We start from the raw sequence: 12,952 nt of genomic DNA on the forward strand, positions 1-12,952 counted from the left end.
CCTGCCCTATGAGGAAAGACTGAAGGAGTTAGGTCTTTTCTCCCTGGAGAAAAGGCATCTCAGGGGGAACCTCATCTCAGTATTCCAGTACTTAAAGGGCAGCTACAAAGAGGACAGAGGCTCTCTCTTCACAAGGAGCCACATGGAGAAGACAAGGTGCAATGGGTAAAAGTTGCAGTGGAAGAAGTTTTATCTTGACATAAGAAAGAATTTTTTTACAGTGAGAACAATCACTGGAGCAACCTCCCCAGGGACATGGTAGAATCCCCATCGCTAGAGATTTTCAAGATGTGCTTGGACAGCGTGCTAGATAATCTCATCTAGACTCCCTTTCCCATAAAAGGTTGGACCAGATGATCTTTTGAGGTCCCTTCCAACCTAGGCTGTTCTATGATTCTATAATTCTATGCTTTCATTTCTACTCATTCTATGTTTGCCTTTCTACTCATTGGATTAGACTGTTCTTGTTTTCTGCGGAGGCTGTCCTCGAAGATCAGCTAGCTCTCCCAGGCCCCTTTTCCCTCCAGGGCAGTTTCCCATGGGATCCTGCCAAGCAGGGCCCTGAGCAGGCCAGAATCTGCTCTTCTCAAGCCCAGGGTTGTAATTATACTGGTTTAATTTTCAAAAGTTATACCATTTCAATTTTTTCATTAAACAAATTAGCAAAGTTTTGGTTAGCTAAGATTTTATGTGGATAAAATTAAATAAAAAGAATTATTAAATTCTAAGATTTCATCTTTCCTGCATATCAGCTGCAGACAAAGGATAATTTGGCATCTAATCTATTTTATTAAATGAAAATGTATTTGGAAGAATAAATCATGAGATCTGGAAACATGAATAAAACTTAAAACTATTTTTGGAAGAGTTCAGAATCTAAGCAGAGTCTGCACTCCCTGTCAGTTGGACAGAGTAATCTTTTCAGTATTGTTAGTTGTAGCCTATTGAAGAGAGGGAGAAATGAACTGAAGAAATGAGGGCATTCTCTAGGATTTGCATCAACCTTTTGGGCTTCTAAGACCCACCTCTTGGACTCCACCTCTTCAAGCGAGATTTGTCTTGCAGACATAATTTGTACCATTTCCTCTGGCCAGGGCTATTTTTACTGTCAACAATGATCTCATGCCTTTGTTCTTTTCCTTATCTTACTAATATCTACTTTTTTCTTTCCCCTTTTGGGGGAAATTCCAGTGTTCCACCCCCCTGGCAGACACTTGTTGAACTATTTCCCCTAAGTTTCCATCATCATGTTCTCCTTAAGTACCCTCTATTAAATAGGGCTGTTTATTAAATTGCCTGGTTCTAAGAAAGATATAACATCTGGTCTGGTAGCAGATGCTTGACTTTACCATCCATTGGAGGCATTCAGTGATGCCCCAGCTTAATAAAATCAATCAGGTATATCCAAGGAGATTTCTCCAAACCATCTTGCCTGCACACATGTTATTGCAATGTAAAAGATGACTTGATTCTAGCTCTGAAAAGAAGGTGCTACTAGATGACTATACAGGTTCTGGAGCCTTTCTCCTCTCCCCTCCCCCCCCTTTTTTTTTTAATTGGGTGGGTTTTTTTCATTAGACTGCACTGTAGTCCCTCTAGATTAACTGTGAATTTCTCATAGCTACTCTTAAAGCTTTTGAAATACCAAGAATAAAACAAACAAACAAAAAAATTAGCTTACTTAACTGCGAAAACAAGTAATATAGTACATAACTTGAAAAGCTTTTAGGGTATTAAAATTAAGTTTTAGAGGTTTTTTCTGTCTCTGAAGAACAAGGGAGAATCCATGATGGCCATAGTTAATACCATAGAAGCTCTGACTTGGTTGTTGTTATGGGTTCAAAATGTTGGTGCCAGTTGAATTTAGGAAGCATTATAGGATTTTATGATTAAATGTCAAAATTATCATCTGGGTGAATAAACTAATTTTTATCATTTAATTATTTTATTGTAACACATGCCATGGTGTAAAGCTTGTTGGTCATGAAACATTGGCTAAATTTTTTTAATTACTGGAAAATTCACATTCTTAATTTTAGAAAAGCTAATGAGTGTTATTTACTTGTGTATTTTGAGCTATATCAGTTTGAAAGTCCAAGTTAGTATACAGGACCAAATATCCACTCTGTTCAATAACTAATAAAAGATTATAACCCATTAAAGGGTAATGATCCAAGTCATTATGAACATGAAGTGAAGAATGACATAAGATTCATGAGTTAAGTGAAAAGTTTAAGATTAACTGGTTAATGAGGCCCAAATGTTTAATAGTTGGAAAGAACTGAGTTAAATTACTGCTGTTCCTTTGTCTTTTTTAATCCCCTTCACAAATCCCTTCACAAATTGTAATTCTGTTTTAGTTTTATTACTTTTTCATCATAACACTGTACATATTATTGTCCAATTTAAAATTTCACTCTGCTGAACTAACTGCATGTCTTAAAATACAAATGAGCTCAGAATTTCAAGCTTCAGCCAGAGTTTCAGTGAATTTAAAATCAATACAAAACATTTATAGGACTCTTGTATATAGGACCATCTTGGCTGACATTTTTTTGTCATGTTTACAGTTTTGTAACATAGTATACAAAATAAATGGCATCTAAATAAAAAACCAGCTTTGACTGTAGGATTTAAAAAGTTACAACAGTTTTATAAATTACTATATAATGTATTAATACTTGAATGAGATCTTCCTCTCATCTTTTCAATTCTTGTCATACTTTTCTCCACCCCTCTTCAGATGGGACTGAAAACATTTTCCATGAAGTTTAATGAATACTTATTTTAACAGTGAATCCAAGTTAATTACTCAGTACTTTTGACATAATGAAATGTTATTTTGTGTGGAGGAAGGGGTTGTTTGCCAGTCCTATTTAGTTTGTTTATAGCAACTGTACACTCTTCTCTACAATGATGTTTCCCTCACTTAAATAATCCAAATAAATAACTATTACTTATTTTGTTTTCTTTTTCTGAAGTCGAACAACTTATCCTTACACGGAAACCCAGATGTATAGCCAAAACACTGGGGGAAATTACTTCGATACTCAAGGAAGTTCTGCACAGGCAACAACAGTGGTCTCCTCTCATAGTATGGTGGGCACCGGAGGGATTCAGATGGGTGTTGCAGGAGCACAGCTCATTGGCAGCTCAGGAGGGACCTATCTGATTGGCAATTCAATGGAAAATTCTGGTCATTCAGTGACTCATACAACACGGGCCTCCCCAGCTACGGTAAGTACTTCAGAACTATGTTAAATCTTTGGGGATAGTTTCTTAGTCACTATGATGTTCCTATGTGCTGACACATTTCTGTAGCAAAAAGCATATTATGTTGGCAGAATCAGTAATACATGGCTTTGTCTTGCAAATATTTACATTTAGTTTAACTTTGTGAATGTGAATAGTATTAGTGAGTGCTGACATGGTTTAATCCCAGCCGGCAACTAAGCACCACACAGCCGCTCACTCACTCCCCGCTGGTGGGATAGGGGAGAGAATCGGTAGAGTAAAAGTGAGAAAACTCATGGGTTGAGATAAAAACAGTTTAATAATTAAAAAAAAAAAATAGAAAACTGGAAGGAAAAGAAAAAAATAACAAAGAAAAAAAATGAAAGGCAAGTGATGCAAATGAAAACAATTGCTCACCACCAACCGACTGATACCCAGCCAGTCCCTGAGCAGCGGCCCCCTTCCAACCTCCCCCCTAGTTTTATTTCTGAGCATGACATCCTATGGTATGGAATATCCCTTTGGTCAGTTGGGGTCAGCTGTCCCAGCTGTGTCCCCTCCCAACTTTTTGTGCATCTCCAGCCTACTCGCTGGTGGGGTGGTGTGAGAAGCAGAAAAGGCCTTGACTCTGTGTAAGCACTGCTCAGCGATAACTAGAACATCCCTGTATTAACAACACCGTTTCCAGCACAAATCCAAAACACAGTCCCATACTAGCTACTGTGAAGAAAATTAACTCTATCCTAGCCAAAACCATCACAGTGCACTGGGGATGCTCGCATGCATAAGAATGTGGATGAGACTGAAAATTTACAGGATTGGGGCCTGAAATAGCTTCTTTAGACATTTCATCTTTCTTTCTAAAAAAGAAAAAAAGACATTTTATATTTAATATAAACTTTAAATAAAATAGCTCATCATAGAGATGTTTGACTTCATTTTTTGTTTGACTCCATGTGATGTTTGTCTTTGTAGCTTATTTCAAGATATTCGTTACTTGTTCAGAATACTAAGAATATATTATCTTACTTCATTGTCATTACTTGTTTATGGTATTTCTCAATTCCATTTCACGATCAGCTCATTGTGGAAATGTCTTAAGGGATGGAAAAATGCCCTCTGTTACAACCATGGTAGTTACTACCATAAAAACAATGAAGACAAACATGTTCCTTTCCCTTAAGGAATTCCAGGGATGTAAATGGGTTTATGCTTATTCTTGCTTTGCTGGATAGCCTTAATGAAAACTTACCAAACTTTTGATGACATTCTGACCTAGTTGTAGAGATTTGGAAATAGTGTGCAAGAGAACTTGTGACACTTGCAGTAACAAGAGTTGAAAATTGTCATGAAGGGATTCATAGCAAGGTATAGGACAATTAAATAGCATTTATTTAATAGTTTTTTTTTGAGTAGTGTCTTCGTTTAGCCCACACCCGGGGCTAAACAATAACAGGTGCTCTCTCACCCAATGTCTCTGCCCTGACCAAGGAAGGAAATTGGGAAAAGGAGGGAGACTCATGGGTTAAAGTTAAACAGATTTAATAAAATAAAGAAACCAACAAAACACACAAAATTACACTTAGCTACAGAGCGCTGGCAAGTTGCTCCAAGAATAACAATCATTGAGAATACAAAGGAGGGGAGGGGAGGGGAGGGGAGGGGAGGGGAGGGGAGGGGAGGGGAGGGGAGGGGAGGGGGAATAGCAAAAGAGCCCCACCTCTTCCCACCAAGCCCTCCCTTTTATAGTGAACTCGATGTTAATGATATAGAATACACCTGTGGGCCAGCTTGGGTCAGCTGCCCTTGATCACCATGGCTGGCCACAAACTGAAACAAAATCTAACAGAAACTTGCTTCTATAAATTTTATCCCATGAAACCAGGACAAGTAAGGTTTTTTTGGTCAAAAAGGCTACTAAAATTAAATAATTTTACTTTTGGAAACCAGTGCAATGAGTAAAAACCTCATTAAAAAATATCAAATAACAAAAGCAACACTTCATCTTATTTCTTGACTTTGTACAATCAGGTAAAAAATGTTTTCACTCATTTGAGAAATATTTCATGGAACATGATTACAAAGTGCAGGCAGAATGAGAGTGGCTTTATCTAAGCAAAAGCAACGAATCTTCTAAAGTGACGTAAATTTGAAAAATAATATTTCTTTAAAATATTTAAATGGCAAAAATATTCCTGTGTCATGTTAGTTATTATGAATTACTTTATATTTGAAAAAAAAAAACCTTTAGACATTAAAAACTTTCTTCTCAATTGAATCAGAACATCATCTGCAGATGACAACCTTTTGTTGTCAAGCAAAATATCATGTCATAATTTTTGTATTAAAAATTGATAATAGAATTCAATAAGTGGAAACAATTAATTTAATGTTGGATCAAAGTGTAGATGACATGCTGTCAGCAAACACAAACAAAGGCTCCAGGTAGGACCGTTCTCCCCGGCTGCAATATAGAGGATGTTCTTTACAGCTGTTCCCATCCAGACTGGTCCAGCCAGTTCCTTATCCATCTAACAGTCAATCTATCAAACCCATCTCTCTCCAATTTAGCAGCCACAATGTTGTGGGGGATCATGTCAAAGGCCTTACAGAAGTCCAGGTAGATGACATCCGTAGCTCTTCCCTTGTCCACTGATGCAGTCACTCCATCGTAGAAGGCCACCAGATTAGTCAGGCACAATTTGCCCTTGGTGTAGCTATGTTGGCTGTCTCTAATCACCTCCCTGTCACCCATATGCCCTGATATGTCTTCCAGGAGGATCTGCTCCATGATCTTCCCAGGCACGGAGGTGAAACCGACCATTTGGTAGTTCCCAGGGTCCTCCTTTTTAACCTTTTTAAAAATGGATGCAATATTTCCTTTTTTCCAATCACCGGGGACGTAGTCTGACTGCCATGACTTTTCACATGTAATGGAGAGTGACTTGGCACCTACTTCATCCAATTCCCTCAGGGCCCTGGCATGCATCTCATCGGGTCCCATGGAGTGGTGTATGTTCAGGTTCTTCTCCTATGATGGGAGGAACTTCTTTCCCCCAGTCCTTGCCTTGAGGTTCAGGGTCTTGAGAGATTTGGGAAGAGAAATTTTCATTGAAAACCGAGGCAAAAAAATTGTTGAGTACCTAAGCCTTTTCCATGTTGTTTGTCACCAGTTCTCCTGTCCTATTTATCGGGGCAGGGGGAATACATTTTCTTTAATCTTCCTTTTCTGGACAACGTACCTGTAGAAGCCCTTCTTATTATGCTTCACATCCCTTGCCAAATTTACCTCCAGCTGTGCCTTAGCTTTCCTTATTCCCATCTTACACCTCTGGGAAGCATCCCTATATCCTTCCCAGCATACATGTCCCTGGTTCCACTGCTACTGCATTTCCTTCTTGCACTTTAGTTTGACCAGGAGCTCCTTACTGGACCATGCTGGTTTCCTACCTTCCTTGCCTATTTCTTACATGTGGGAATCGAGAACTCTTGTGCTCTAAGGATAAGGTCCTTGAAGAGCTGCCAGCTCTGTTCAGCTCCTTTATCCCTGAGGGCAGTTTCCCAGGGGGTCCCATCCACTAATTCCTTAAACAACTGAACATTTGCTCTCCTAAAATTCAGGGTGCTGACTCTACTCTTCACCTGGCCCATATCCCTCCAGATTGTGAATTCCACCAGGGCATGATCACTGCAGCCCAGGCTGCCAACAATCTTGAGATCTCTAATTAGTTCTTGACATCTCTAATTAATTTTAGGCTCTTGATATATAGGGTTCAACTCATACAAGCAAGAGTCAATTGAAACCTAAACTGTTCAGCTTAAACTGTGACCTCAAACACATACTCAGTTTTAAATTTACTAGAAGGTATAAATAAAACAGGCAAACTAGAGCAACACAGCAGTTCAATTTTTCTATGCTTTGTACCAGCTATAGCTAGAGCTCATTTCATTTTTAATCCTCATCCTACCTGCACCATCATAATATTTTTTTATGCTTACAGAGAATTTAAGAGATCACAATAATATGTAGCCATGTCACCAAAATCGGGAATAAAACACCTTGACGCTGGGTTTAGCATTAATGAGAAGGCATTACTTTATTCGGCCGAGGGACATGGGGGATTGCTCCACCTAATGTGTCCACCAAGAGACAAAAGCACACTCATTATATACATTATAGAAAAAGGAATATTCATACAATTCATGAGAAAAGCCCACCTATTCCAAGAAACCTTATGCATATGCTAACATATTATGTAACTGCCTTTGCATATGTGTACTAAATTGGGGAAGGGGTGTTGGGTGGGCTCTGGTGGTCATAATCCCCCCATAGTTATGCTGTCCACTGTATGACCCCGCTTCTGCACAAGCATGGTTGATGCCTTTCTGTTGACACATGCAGGTGGCTCCAAGGAGAAGATCCTGTTCTGGTTCTTACAGAATTTCTCTCTTCTCCTGGCACCAGAGCTGTGAATCAAGTCAGTTAAGACACTACAAAGATATTGTTCACAGTCTTGTTTATCTTTGGCCCTTCTTCGTAATTAGTGAGGAATTTAACGGAGACCTTGGATTCTCTAAGAATAAGCACAAGCAAGAGTCAGTGATAGATATAACTTTAAGCGTTATCAGTCCTAGAAGCAGACACTGTCTGCAAAACATGCCGTTAGCTTCAGAAAGTGCGGTTATTTTAGCTGAAAGGAAAATTACTGAAAAGAAAATTGGTTCTGTCTAAAGGTTACACAGAGTAGGCCTTTTAGGGCCTACTCTGAGGCCTACTTTTACTAAACCGTCTGGTATCAATTCCCCCCTTTGGAAGTAGTTAAATTTATTATCTCACTACTTACATATTGTCACGGTTTAAAGCTGGGCCAGTTATTAAACCTGTGGCAGATGCCCTCTGTTATCCCCCCCCCTCCCCCCAAAGGGAAAGGGAAAGGGAAAAGGGAGAGAGGCTTCCGGGTTGGAAAGTTAAAACAGTTTTAATAAACTATAATAATGAAAAAAAAATATAATAATAATAATAGAAATAATCAAATATATACAAATATATATACAAAACCAAGATTGAGCTCCCCTGAAGTCAGCCACGTCACCACCGGCACTGCAGGGCAGGCTCCGGGAAGGCCCAGGCTGGGCCTAGCAACGGTCGAGAGCTGTATTCAGGGACGCACGGATCGGGATCGGGGGCAGCAGGAAAACAGACGGAGTCCTCCTTGGACACCGGCCATAGCAGAAAAAGGCGCGACCCTCGTGATCCCCCCCCTTTATACCGAGAATGACGTGTGTGGAATGGAATACCCTCGTTGGTCAATTTTGGGTCACCTGCCCTGTCTGCTCCCCACTGCAGCTGCAACCCCCCTTCGGCTCTTCACTTGTAAGCAGTGAGGAATTCATCAGTGACCTTGGTTTCTCTAAGAATAAGTACAGCAAGAGCCTTACTGCACAACATCCCTACCGGTGCCTCAGCGATAACTACAAACTTCGGGCGTTATCAGTCTTGGAGGCAGACACTGTCTGCAAACATGCAGTTACTTAGAGGAGACTTAGCTGAAAGCAAAAATCACTGAAAGGAAAATCGGCCTGGTTTAGGCCAAACCAGGACATTCCACCCCTTATTCCATACCATTCACGTCATACTCAGATCACCACTAACTTTTCATTTTAAAATATATACAGATAACATTAGTTTATGATTCATCTCTATACAGAAGAAAAAAGTTCATCAAGTTCATTTAGTTCAGGATTGTGGGTTTCCATCTGGCTAGGAGTCTCCCAGGGTAGGAAAGATGGTATGAGCTTTGTCACAGTTCGTGCCCACGGGTTGCAGGTTAAAGATGTCAGTCTCGAGGAGGTTACTGGACGCCACTTGCAGCTAGCTCCGGTCTCATCACCACTGCTTCAACCTGAAAGACACTTATGAACACTGTTAGTATTATGCAGCAATTAACATCATGCAGTTCAGAATTAAGTATTCTCACCCAAGATCAGATCACCTTCAGGGACACATCGGACTCCACCATCCTGCAGCATCACCCACCAAGTACATCCAGGTCCTTGAGCAAAAGCAATCCCATGAATGGGTTTACCTTTGCCCCTAGCAGGAAGAACCCAGACAGTTTTTCCCAACAGATTCCTTTCATGCACCACAGGGACTTTATCCCCTTCTACTGTATGTAAAAGGTCTGACTGAGCAGGGCCAGCTCGGTTGATAGATCCTCTGGTGTTGACTAGCCAGGTAGCTTGTGCCAAATGCTTATCCCAGTTTTTAAAGGTTCCACCCCCCATTGCTTTCAGGGTAGTTTTTAACAGCCCATTATATCGTTCAACTTTCCCAGATGCTGGTGCATGATAGGGGATGTGATATACCCATTCGATGCCATGCTCTTTGGCCCAGTTATCTATGAGACTGTTTTTGAAATGAGTACCATTGTCCGACTCAATTCTCTCTGGTGTGCCATGTCGCCACAAAATTTGCTTTTCAAGGCCCAGAATAGTGTTCCGGGCAGTGGCATGGGGCACAGAGTATGTTTCCAGCCATCCGGTGGTCGCCTCCACCATGGTAAGCACATAACGTTTACCCTGGCGGGTTTGAGGGAGTGTGATGTAGTCAATTTGCCAGGCCTCCCCATATTTATATTTCAACCACCGTCCCCCATACCACAAAGGTTTTAACCGTTTGGCTTGCTTAATTGCGGCGCATGTTTCACAATCATGGATAACCTGTGCAATAGAGTCCATAGTTAAGTCCACCCCTCGGTCACGAGCCCATCTGTATGTTGCATCTCTCCCTTGATGACCTGAAGTGTCATGAGCCCACCGAGCTAAAAATAGTTCACCTTTATGTTCCCAGTCCAAATTTATTTGGAACACTTTAGCAGCCTGATCTGCTTGTTGGTTGTTTTGATGTTCCTCAGTTGCCCGACTTTTAGGTACGTGAGCATCTACATGACGTACCTTCACGACTAGTTTCTCTAGCCGAGCAGCAATATCTTGCCACAGTTCAACAGCCCAAATAGGTTTACCTTTACGCTGCCAGTTGCTTTGCTTCCACTGTTTTAACCACCCCCACAAGGCATTTGCCACCATCCATGAGTCAGTATAAAGATACAGCCTTGGCCACTTTTCTCGTTCAGCAATGTCTAAAGCCAGCTGGATGGCTTTTACCTCTGCGAATTGACTTGATTCACCTTGTCCTTCTGTGGCTTCTGTGATTCGTCGTATGGGACTCCATACAGCAGCTTTTCACTTCCGATGCTTTCCTACAAGACGGCAGGATCCATCGGTGAACAGGGCATACTGCTTCTCATCCTCTGGTAGTTCATTATATGGTGGGGCTTCTTCAGCACGTGTCACCTCCTTTTCTGGTGGCATTCCGAAGTCTTTGCCTTCTGGCCAGTCCATAATCACTTCTAAGATTCCTGGGCGATTAGGGTTTCCTATTCGAGCCCTCTGTGTAATTAATGCAATCCATTTACTCCATGTAGCATCAGTTGCATGATGAGTAGTAGGAACCTTACCCTTGAACATCCAGCCTAGTACTGGTAATCGGGGTGCCAGGAGAAGCTGTGCTTCAGTACCAATTACCTCTGAGGCAGCTCTAACTCCTTCATATGCTGCCAGTATCTCTTTTTCAGTTGGGGTGTAATTGGCCTCGGAGCCCTTGTATCCTCGACTCCAAAATCCTAGGGGTCGACCTCGAGTCTCCCCTGGCACTTTCTGCCAGAGGCTCCAGGTAGGACCATTGTCCCCAGCTGCGGTGTAGAGCACATTTTTAACATCTTGTCCCATACGGACTGGCCCAAGGGCTACTGCATGCACAATTTCTTGTTTAATCTGTTCAAAAGCCTGTTGTTGTTCAGGGCCCCACTGAAAATCATTTTTCTTTCTGGTCACCTGATAAAGAGGGCGTACAATCTGGCTGTAATCTGGAATATGCATTCTCCAGAAACCCACAACGCCTAAGAAGGCTTGTGTTTCCTTTTTGTTAGTTGGTGGGGACATAGCTGTTATTTTGTTGATCACCTCTATCGGGATCTGGCGACGCCCATCTTGCCATTTAATCCCTAAAAACTGGATCTCCCGGGCAGGCCCCTTGACCTTGCCTCTTTTTATGGCAAAACCAGCTTGCAGGAGAATTTGGATAATTTTCTCCCCTTTGTCAAAAACTTCTGCTGCTGTATCACCCCACACAATGATGTCATCAATATATTGCAAATGTTCTGGAGCTCCACCCTTTTCTAGTGCAGTCTGGATCAGTCCATGGCAAATAGTAGGACTGTGTTTCCACCCCTGGGGCAGTCGATTCCAGGTGTACTGGATACCTCTCCAGGTAAAAGCAAACTGTGGCCTGCACTTTAGTGCCAAGGGAATAGAGAAAAATGCATTAGCAATGTCTATAGTGGCGTACCACTTGGCTGCCTTTGACTCCAGTTCGTATTGAAGTTCTAGCATGTCTGGCACAGCAGCACTCAGAGGTGGTGTAACTTCATTTAGGCCACGATAGTCCACAGTTAATCTCCATTCTCCATTAGACTTTTGCACTGGCCATATAGGACTATTAAAGGGTGAGCGAGTCTTGCTAATCACTCCTTGATTTTCTAATTGTCTAATCAGTTTATGAATGGGGATCAGGGAGTCTCGATTGGTGCGATATTGTCGTCGGTGCACCGTGGCAGTAGCAATTGGCACCTGTTGTTCTTCAACCTTCAGCAACCCCACAACAGAAGGATCCTCTGAGAGGCCAGGCAAGGTAGACAGCTGTTTAATGTCCTCAGTCTCTACAGCTGCTACACCAAAGGCCCATCTATATCCTTTTGGGTCCTTAAAATACCCTCTCTTAAGGTAGTCTATGCCAAGGATGCACGGAGCATCTGGACCAGTCACAATGGGGTGCTTTTTCCATTCATTTTCAGTTAGGCTCACTTCGGCCTCCAATACAGATAACTCTTGAGATCCCCCTGTTATTCCCGAGATACTGACAGATTCTGTCCCTTTATGATTCGATGGCATGAGGGTGCACTGTGCACCAGTGTCTACCAGGGCTCGATACTTTTGTGGTTCTAATGTGCCAGGCCATCGAATCCACACAGTCCAATAAACTCGGTTGTCCCTCTCCTCCTCCTGGCTGGAGGCAGGGCCCCTCTAATTAAAAACTGGATTCGTGCAGCTCACGGGGACTGGACCTTCATTTCCCCTATTCACTCTTGGAAAAAAAGGATTTGAGGCCCATCTACCCTGACTGGGGTCCTGCTCATTGGTAACTGGAGCAGCCATCCTCCTAGGAAAATTCTCACTGGTATTTCTGTTAGCTTGCAACTCACGTACTCGCGCCTGTAGGGTACTGGTAGGTTGTCCATGCCATCTGTTCATGTCCTCCCCATAATCACGCAGGATAAACCACAGGATACCTCGTGACGTGTCCCGTTTCCTTTGAGCTGGTCCAGTAGGAGGGCGTTTCCTCCTAAAGGCTGCAACACGGGCCTGTGTAGGTAGAGAGTCAAGTTTATTCTCGATCCTGGACAGTTTGTCTGACAGTTGTTTAAATGAGTCCTTGTTTTCCTTAGTCAGTTTTTCCACAGCCGAGACACGGGCCTGCAGTGGGGAAGAAATACTATCTTCATACTGTCGCATATAGTTAGCCATTTCGCCCACGTTAGGTCGTGCCATAGGATCTTCTCCCCAGACTAATATTGACAATGTATGGGTATATGTCGGTGGA

The 12,952-nt window shown here is 42.0% G+C and overlaps 1 protein-coding gene across 1 annotated transcript in view; it reads left to right on the top strand.

Annotated features, from left to right (window-relative positions):
* LOC137677168 (transcription factor RFX3-like) overlaps positions 1-12,952 on the top strand; it is a 202,016-nt gene that overhangs the window by 96,686 nt on the left and 92,378 nt on the right. Inside the window, exon 4 of the mRNA XM_068424419.1 lies at positions 2,982-3,237. Coding sequence (XP_068280520.1) covers positions 2,982-3,237 — 256 coding nt within the window. The remainder of the gene's footprint in view (positions 1-2,981; positions 3,238-12,952) is intronic.

The sequence above is a fragment of the Nyctibius grandis genome, assembly GCF_013368605.1.
Source record: "Nyctibius grandis isolate bNycGra1 chromosome W unlocalized genomic scaffold, bNycGra1.pri SUPER_W_unloc_2, whole genome shotgun sequence".
Taxonomy (NCBI): Eukaryota; Metazoa; Chordata; class Aves; order Nyctibiiformes; family Nyctibiidae; genus Nyctibius; species Nyctibius grandis.